We start from the raw sequence: 9,661 nt of genomic DNA on the forward strand, positions 1-9,661 counted from the left end.
AAATGGCAGGTTCCTTCGACATTATAAATGCTCGTTTCACACTGACGACCGTGGCGGTTCCTGCTGGCCTCACCTCCCTGCTTGCCTGAAATCTAGATGATCTGCAGGCTGCCAAAATCTCTTCTCCCTGTGGAGCTCACAGCAGAAATAGCGTGCCCCCCGTGGCAGGGAAACGCGGCCGCTCGCTTTGCGGCGGTGGGGCAAGCAGCGGAATTACGATTTGAGCCCCTGCCATGCCGCGCTGGCTTTCTGCGTCACGCCTCCCTCCGAGGGGGCCGCGTATCTGCTGCGCTTCCAGGTCTCCTCGCTACAGCTCGCACTCTGCTGTTAGGCGCTGCATCCTCATCGCCGCCTTCTGCCAGCGCCCTCGTTCCTGCCGTTGCAATCTGCACCTTGCCGTAGCTGGTGTTACCTATCCCTCAGTGTTCTACAGCGTCTGGCAAAGAAGCCAATCAATAGAAATTCTGTTGGTGCGTCTCAGGAAATCCGTATTTTCAAGATGATGAAACAGAAAGCTTCCCCCCTAGGAACTCACATGCTGCAAACAAAATAATTTGCTTTTTCCCCTAAGGTATGGCTAAAAGTCACCTGAAAAATCAGGTGGATCTGAAGGTGAGAGGGAAATGTAAGAGGCCTCTATGTTTCAGAGAGTATTTCCTCCTGTAGTGACTTGCAGAATTCCCTGCAATAGAAGCGAAGCTGTGCAGGAGGAGGATGTGACAGGGGAACGTGGCTTTATGAGCACTTTTGCAGATTCTGTGTTTCAGTTCTCACGAGTGATATAAATCAGGTGGAAGTTTTTAGAAAGGAAATGTCTTTTTTGAAAAGTCTTGTAACATTCAGTAGGAAATTATCATCTTTCTGCTGTCGTCCGAAACATGGCAGAAAGGGGTGATCTTGAAATAGAACTTTATAGCAGGGTTTAAAAAATAAATGCAGCTCATCAGTCTAATAAATTCTGTATGTTCCTCACTGTAATTATGATTGAAGTGCACTACTTTGCCGTGGAACTTGATCGGTTTTGTTCTCTTTAAGCTCAGGAGGATGTTTTTTAACTGAAGATTAGAGGAGAGCCATAGACTAATGGGCAGAATTCTCTATTTGAAAAGCATATCAGTTAAAATATAAGATGGCACAAAAAAAAAAAAAAAAAAAAAAAAAAAAAAAAAAAAAAAAAAAAAAAAAAAAAAAGGCGGCCACCGTGATCAGACTAAGAATGAACCTCATTTAAAGCCACTCTCCGAGCAGTCCCTCCCGTTTCTCTGCACGCAGTCAGCCCAGCAGTCTGTCAAAATGAATCGGCTTTTTACGTATTACGGTGCAATGCGACTGACCCCTGGGGGGCTGGCGCTCAGGGGTCCCCCCCAGGGCACTGGGGTCCCTGTCGTCCCTGTTTGAAAGGTAACACAGCAAAGGCAGAGGGAAGGCGGTAGCGTTTGGAGCTATTGCTGATTGTCTTCCTGTAGGTCCCCCCCTGCACGCACGAAAGACGAGTGGGTCGTGAAGTTTTGCCAGCCAGGATTGCTTCTGTCCCTTCATTAACCCGGTGGCTGCAGAGGTCACTCATGTTTGTTCTCTTATCAGTGGAGATCTCTTGGTACTTGGTTTCCCCGAAGGGTTTGAGACTCTCTGAGGTGAGGGAGGAAAGAGGAGTTTTGTTTGACTGCGTCTTCCCCTCCCCAGCTGGAGCTGTGAGTTGGGTACCTCGCGGCGCGTGGGATGCATGGCTACAGGTCCTCCCAGCGGTCAGCGCGGCGCTCGGAGGCTGCTGCCGCCAGCCCACGTGCAGAGATCTCTGGAGGAGGCTTTTATAGGCCAAGAGCTTTTCCGTTTGAAATATTTGCACTGTCGCTATCCTGCCGACACCGGCCGGCAGCTATCTTTGCAGTTCGTGGAGAAAGCCAACAAAGACGCGCTTTTCAAGCAGCTTCCCCCTTTCCCTTGCCCACCTTATCTTTCCGGTCCCCCCGAGGACTCTATTTCACCGTTAGTGGTACAAGAACACCACAGAGGTATTGCAGACGTGGCCAGAGCAGTGCTATCCTGTGAATAAGCAAGAATGCTGAGCACGCTCGGATTACCTGGGGGAGGAATGAGCATCTCCACCACCCCACACACAGTCCCGTAGGCATTTGGGGCAGCTCTCCCCTCCCTCCTTTCCCTTCAGAGAAACACGGAGCATTTTTATCCCCGTATTTGCACGACCCGCACCCGCTTTGGAATCCATTTATGTGCATTGTTTGTACGGCTCATTTCTCTAGCTGTCAGCTTAACATAATGTTTAGTTCCAATATCAATAGAGGGGAGAGAGAGGGAGGGAGCTTTGAGAAAACAGTGCGTCGACCTGTTAAACGGCACAAGGCAGAGCTGCAGTGGGGAGACCAATTTGCAGGGAGATTATGTCAGTTGATGTCAGAATGTAGGACTCTGGCTTCAGCAGCTTATTAATGTTGATCCCGAGATGTCACAGCTCTGATTTGCACCTGTGGTCTTGTCATGAGAGGAAAAATGGCTGTTCTTTAAAAATAGTATCTCTTGTCGTTTCCCCTGCAGGTTTCAGTCTCATCCATCTGATTGCCACTGGGGTCTCCTGTTTCTTCGGCTCTAGCCTCTTAACATTTGTGATCTATGTGTACTGCCAGCGCTGTCAGAGGCAGTCCCAGGAGTCGACCGTTATCCACCCGACCACTCCCAACCACCTCCATTACAAGGGCAACACAACCCCCAAGAATGAGAAGTACACCCCTATGGAGTTCAAGGTAGGGCGTGTGGTGAGGAACACCGCAAACCGCTTGCTACTGCTTGAACGAGTTCTGTAGCTGTGTCACAGCTGGAATTGCGTAGGTTTGTGTTTCTGTGCCCAGCTGTTGGCATTACACCTGGGGGTGAAGGGGCATGTGGCCACCCCGTCACAAAGGGGTTAAGCAGTCCCGTTACTGCAGCGGGATTCTGTGCTGTGTCACAGCCCTGATGAGTCTGGCACGTCCATACCAAGGTATTCCAGACCGTTCTGACTGTTGTACGTGTACGGATTTCTGCTAGGAGATCAGTAAGAGCTCAGTTCAGTGCGTTGTTAGGGTGTGGCGAGGGGAAACGGAGGGGAGGAAAACTAAAAATGGAAACTTCATGAGACAAATCGCTGGGAAAATGCTTGTTGGTAGGAGGAAATTCTGGAAGTGCTTTGGGAAGCACAAATTGGAGAGAACGGAAAAGCGAAGAAGGTTCTTCTCCCTCTCTCGGTACGGGAGAGAACTTGCCGCAGGCAGCCAGCCATACAGAATGCAACGGTAACAGCAGCACTGGGAGCTGAAGCTTAGAGCAGATCAGGGTTGAATGGCGTACCCTGTTGTCACGTCTGCTGGCTGAAGAGACCAGCACCCATTACCTGAGCAGACGGGACTGAGGGTGCTGAGACAGCTGCGCGCTGTTGGACTTGAACCTCGGTCTCGAGGTGCAATGTGGGATCAGAGGAGTGAGCGGTGGGATGGGTGGAGGGGCTTCATGTCACCACAGGAGGAACAGGCTGCCTCAGGCCACTTGAGCAGTGTGGAGCGTTATCTGGGATGTGAAGGCTAAGCAGAAGGAAGCCCTGCGGCTCCTCGGTCCTGCTCCTCCTTGTGTAGCTATGTGCCGCTGGCTGTTTGTTTCTGCTGCTCTGGCCAGGATTCTGACTGAGACCCCTCCGTGTCTACAACGTGAATACACAGCAGGGCTAAGAGTTTGCATCTAATCATTCAAAAAAAGCCAACGCTGTTCGGGTGTTTTAGAGGGTAGCAGTTTGAGCTGGGAAACAAGAGACCGGTTTGACAAGAAGCATGCGCTGAATTGGTTGTGTTGGGTGTTGCAGCCCCTCAGAGGAGCCCGCTGCCGAGAGACGCAATCTCAGAACTACGTTTCCTAGGAGCGGAGGGCTACAGTTGCACACAGTTTAATAAGGGTGCAGCATCGTAATGCGAGTCAGCATGGATTTGTGGAAAGTAAATCACGTCAAGCAAATTGGATTCCTTTTTCAAATTAAATAAATATTGATCTAGATAGGGGAGAAGCAGCAGACGTATTGGGATTTTCAGAGGCCTTTAAGAAAGTTTCACAGGATGTATTAGTTTACACCCTCTGCATATACAGATTAGGTAATGAATTATTAACACAGGTAGAGAACTAGGACCTGATCCTGGAAGCTTCAAACTATGAGAGTAATCCTTCCAGTTATGTGGGTAGGCGTGTGTTGAGGGTCGAGGCCCAAACCGGGACAGCGTGGTAGAGTCGAATGGAAGACACAAATGAGAAAAGCTCGCAGGAATAAAAAGATGAGCAAGAGTATCCCCTTGTTTCTTAGACAGCAACTAACGAAGAAAAGAGACGGATTGGGTTCTGTGGCCGAAAGCGGGCAGTTACAGGGTTGGCTTTGCTCTAACATTTTCTTTGTGATTTATGTTGTGCTATCATATGCTACCACGTGATGCTAAAATGGGAAGACAGGTTAAAATTCAGAAGGACGAAGCTGTCTGCAGAATGATCTCGGTCAGTTGGGTAGGTGGGTTACGAAATGCAGCGTGTCTGTGGCCGGGGGTGCGGGGGAGTAGAAGTAGGATCGGAGCGAAGCAATGTGTCAAATAGCAGCAGATTAGTTAACGGAGCATCAGGAGGGAGTTCCTCTCTTTGACAGACCCATCCCTGAGTATTCCATTAGTGTGTAGCGAGCAGCTGTTAGAGTCTTCTTTCGAGGGACATAAAGAGCCCAGGCATGAGGTCGGGTTTGGAAAAGCCTGGTTTATTATTTAAAGGAAGGCATTAGCTAACTGGGACGGTGTGAGTTAGACTAGGGGGAGAAGGGACTTGGACACGAGGAGAGATAGACCAGATGGGCCTTATTTATTGGATGTTAGGAAGTGGAAGAGTTCAAGGGAATAAATCTGCAGTCTTTGGACAGACCAAAACAACATGTTCAGGAGCGAGGGGCTACTCGCTGCGAGGAACTCAAAGTCTTGCTCTTTCAGCTTGCTGAGGGAGGCAAGGAGGTTTACAGAAAGGGTAAAATCTGTTTATCAAGTGCAGCCCTTTTCTTCTCTGTTCCTGGTGATTATTTCCTTATGTTCCTCCTCTCTCTTGTCCCTCCTTTCTTCAAATCTTGCCTGAAAATATCTCGTTTCCTACTACAAACCCGCCACTCCTCAGCACTCCCTTGAAGAACATGGCGTTAGCGCAGCGAGAGGAAGGCTCCGTGTGCTCCGTGCTGTGTAATTGACTCACAGGACTTGTTATTAGCCAGCTTTACGATTAGGAATAGCTGGCAGATTTTTCTGAGAGTCAGGAGGGAGTTTTTCAGGCCTTCAAGGAGCATGTGTGGTTTTCTTGTGATGCTGCACAATTAACATTCAAATGACGGAGGAGCTAAAATTCGCCTTCTGGAAAATGAGGGCAGGACCGAGCTTGGACAGGGGCCCATCTCCGTTTAAAATGTGTATGTACGAAAGAAAGCGAAAACACCTGAAGTTCCAACCAGCAGGTGAACACCGTAGAAAGTTTGGCAATATCACAATTCAATGGAGGGCACCGGGAGCAGACTGGTGAAGCAAGGTGAATTTTCCAGGAAGGCAGGTTCTCCTGACGGGAGCGCTAGCTGACCTGAGCCTGGCTGGACGTTGCAGCGGAGCGCTGCGGGGATGCAGAGCAGAGGTCAGCGCTGTATGTAATGGCGACCTTCGGACCGTTTAGCTGGTGCTAACCCGCCCAGGCAGTGTGTCGCGGAGGAGAGTTTTCCTTTTGCTGGCTTCTTTTCCCTCCCTGTTTTGCTGTCTCAAGAACGCTGTGAGGATTATTATTATTTTAGCCGTGATGTCTTAAAAGATTTCATGCAGATGCATTTACCAGCAGCATGTTGATTTTGATTTCTTATTCACGGATCGTAGGGGAGAGACCTTTCGGGTCACCTAATAAGCAGTTCATGTTTCATTAATTGGTTAAAGTTCATACAGCACTCTGACAATATTGAAGACTGTACAGAACAAGAGTGTAATGAAATAAAAATCATCTGCTCTTCACATTTTGGCATGATGGGTCACAGAACCACCTACAACCTTCCCGGTACTGCCACGCCAATTAGTTAATAGCTGGCTATCAAAGCAGAGAGGAGATCCTCTGCTTAAACATCTTGCTTCAGCTACTCAGGGACTTACTCCCGTGAGTGAGTTACTAGAGTCATGCTGAAGGAAAGCCAGATGATCCTGCAGTAGAAGTGGGAGGATGTAGGGTCAAGGTTGAGCCCTTGTGAATTCGAAGCTCTTGGAACAGCCACACGTGGAGAAGGGATTTGGACCGAACTTCTTCCTATTGCTAAATCCTCTGCCAGTAAAGAGAGCCAACGTTTTATTCTACACAGGATTTGGACGGACAAAGGCATCTGCACATTGGTCCAAATCCAAAATCCAGCGGCCTTTGGGTCGGGCCAGATGGGATTAGAAAGAAATATAAATTTGCAGGATGGTTGTGATGATGATTCTGCAACTTTTCTTCTCAGTTGTGCTGGACAGACCTCCCTCTGTCCTTCCTTCCTCGAACGCAGCTTGAGCCGTGAGTCACACAGGCAGAGCCTTGCTGTACTGATGCCTCCAGCAAGGGGAGGAAGCACCTGGGTGTCACCGCTGCTCTCACAGAGCCAAATGCTGAGGTGGTGCTCGAGCAAAACAGTCGTTTGTGTCAGGCAGCAAATTTATTGTGGGGGAAGATGAGGGGAGAATGGTGTGAGATTGCAGGATATGGCGGTGAAAGAGGGAACCTAAATATCTGATGTATCACCTGACACCCAGAGTTTCTGGGAGGACATCAGAACAACAGACATCAACTTCAGTAGGACTGAGTGTCCTGCGCTTGCCTGAAATCATACCGCAGATATAAACGCAGCTACCAGAAAGCGGAGGAGGATATTCAGTGGATGGCTTGGGACTCTGTCTAAATTAGAAGCTACAGTGGGTACTTTTTAATAAAGTGAGAACAGTGCTGTTGAAATCAAGTAGCAGTGCGGAGCAGACACGCCCTGCGAAGGACTCTGGACACTGTGATCCACACTTCGTTACTCTCCCCGAATAATTGATGGCGATAAAACACCAACAAGAAGGGTTATGAAGCAGAAACCAGTTCTGTCTTTGGAAGAAGACTTCTGAATCTAGTAACAGGCTGGGTGTTTGGTGTGGCTCTCAACACTGCAAAAAGAAATGAAGCTCAGGGTATAGGAAAGTGGATTTTCAATGTCTCTCCTGATGACGGTCCCTTTCACTGCCACTGAAATCCACACCTTTTATAGCCGGGGGACAGCCAGTGGTTCGAGTCTGAAGGAGGCCTAACCACTGCCAAGTGCCCCAGACCAAGGTTTGTCTAAGTCAGCCCTGGTCTCTGAGGACGATTGTTTCTCTCTGCCATGGTAAATTCGGGTCTTATCACTAAATTTGGTACGTCGCTACTTCAGCAGCGATGGGCTAGCCCGTTGCTTCGTGGTGGTCGCAGCCCATGCACGGACAGCGCTGTGATAGGAGCCGTTTTCCTTCCCCGGCGCCCCTTTTGCTGCGCATCGCTCGAGCCCCGGGAAGCGGCTGTAAAGTTCAGCCGTAAGCCAGCAGCTGATGGTACCCAACATTGTCAGTAAGTGTTCAACAGCCTCCGTTGAGTATTTGCTTTAGCTGCATGGTGTTTTAGGGAGAGATTTAGCTGATGGAATCAGCTGGAAAAAATAAATACATACGTGTATATAAAAATACAGTCAATCAGATTGGAACATAAATTTCATTCCCAGTGTATTTTGTGCTTAACAAAGACTATTTTCCCTGAACAAAGTGGCATTTAAGAACATTAAGTGCTTGAATGAGAGAGTACATATTTTTAGTACTTAGCGTGCGTATAGTATTATTTGAAAAAGAATAGTAGGGGCAGGGGGTTGTATTGGCAAAGGAGCATTGTGCCCTTTCTTGTATAATCCTGCAGTTGCAAATATCACTTCAGGGGACTCTCAATTTACATAATGCCTGCTAGGAAGGGAGAGCGAGAGAGCTTACTGATGGGGAAAAAAGGATTAAGTGGTGTGTCTCAGTCAAAATCTATTAGTGTCTTTTCTCCTTTTTATATCGTTGGCTGGAGTCAAACGGAGCAGTCAAGCATGCTGGAGGTGTGGCTGTCCTAGGGCGATTGTGCCGGCAGAGTGATGCGTGTCTCTTGGAGGTGTCCTCACCCCGTGGCAGCAGCAGCTCAGCGGGTTGCTGCGTGCAAATCACAGATATCTCCCTCTCGTTATCTAGGAGCAGGGGAAACTGCGGGTTGGGATCGGAATGCTTCCTCACTCCTGCTTGCTCTGGGAAGCTAAGCAGCTGCTCACAACACTCCTCCGATGGGAATCGACCACTGCTCCAACTGCTCGTCATACAAACCTGCCCGTATTTTGCAGGGCTGTTACTGCTCACCGTGGGGTGGGAATTCATGTTGTCCCTCTTCCCCCACCAGCCTCAGAGAGCGCGGCTTTGGGATGGCTTTTGGTTTTCCTCTTTAGGTCATATTGAGAAGCTGTAGGTGACGCTGAGGGTAGATGCTTCACTCTTGCCCCGTCATGTTTTTCTCTAGGGACTCAGCCTCCCCTCGCCTCCCCTCCTGTGACAAGGTGTATCTCCTCCACACCCAGGTCAGGGATGTGGTTGGTGCTCAGGCTGGGTTAGCGAGTTGTACTACTGCAGCCGGGATAATCTGAGGATGCAGGCGAGGCGGGCTTGTAGGCAGACAAGCTTTGGTTTGTTTTTAATTAGATCAATGAGTACGGCTGGAAAAAGCTGGCAGGTCTTTGACCGCCCGAGCTGCTCTTTCAGACCTGAAGACAGATAGATGTGTTCAAAAGTTTATCTGATTTTTCCAGCCACACTAATTGATATTACCTTTTTCTCGTGATTTTTGCCTTTCCTAATTTCTCTGAGGTTGGCATGTATCTGTCCTCTCCCACTGACCTGTGACGGAAGAAGGGGAATTAAAACGAAGAACAGCTTCAGGAATGGGAATAAGAATCGCGGGGCGCCGAGTGCTGTGTATCTACATGGCTTCCCTCTGCTGGTCAGACCAGGAATATTGCAAACGGGCCCTGGCCTCGTCTGCCAAACGTTAATGGGTCTGCCTGGGTCTGGGCGCTTGGGGCGGTTCTCCCCTCCCCGATCCCTCCAAGCTCCGTTTGGCAGCGGTACGCACGTTAGCCGAACCGGGAAATGCTTGATCCCATCAATGTGTGCAGGAGGAATTAATGGTGTGATGGCAGAAGAGTTTAAAGGGAGCCCTGAAAGAGGCAGGGAGCTAAAGTATAGGGAGCGGGTAATATTAGACAAACAATAAATACCAGGAAACATATCAGCTTTTTGCTGCTCTTGGAGGGGAGCTGCCTCACTGTTCTTCTGGAGTAGCTCCACTAGCGAATAATGGATTTTTAAGTAGAATTATAAAGAGATGGAGCTGCATGCATACAAGATACAAGATAGCTGTGTCAGCACACAGAACTGGAGCTCGGTGTCCACAGCGAGTTTGGCAGCTACGAGAGAGGACAGCCGAAATAGCTGAGCTGTTCTCCCCCAACCATGACCGGCCTCTCCTAAAGAGCAGTCGAGAGCTCCGGGCTGCTCAGGACATGCTGGCTGCTGCCACA

The 9,661-nt window shown here is 49.2% G+C and overlaps 1 protein-coding gene across 1 annotated transcript in view; it reads left to right on the forward strand.

The window, feature by feature from the left end:
• SEMA5B (sema domain, seven thrombospondin repeats (type 1 and type 1-like), transmembrane domain (TM) and short cytoplasmic domain, (semaphorin) 5B) overlaps positions 1-9,661 on the forward strand; it is a gene marked incomplete at its 5' end in the record, with an annotated part of 105,576 nt that overhangs the window by 89,638 nt on the left and 6,277 nt on the right. The window contains one exon of the mRNA XM_010145759.1: positions 2,554-2,759. Coding sequence (XP_010144061.1) covers positions 2,554-2,759 — 206 coding nt within the window. The remainder of the gene's footprint in view (positions 1-2,553; positions 2,760-9,661) is intronic.

Source organism: Buceros rhinoceros, unplaced genomic scaffold (genome assembly GCF_000710305.1).
Source record: "Buceros rhinoceros silvestris isolate BGI_N320 unplaced genomic scaffold, ASM71030v1 scaffold9041, whole genome shotgun sequence".
Classification (NCBI taxonomy): Eukaryota; Metazoa; Chordata; class Aves; order Bucerotiformes; family Bucerotidae; genus Buceros; species Buceros rhinoceros.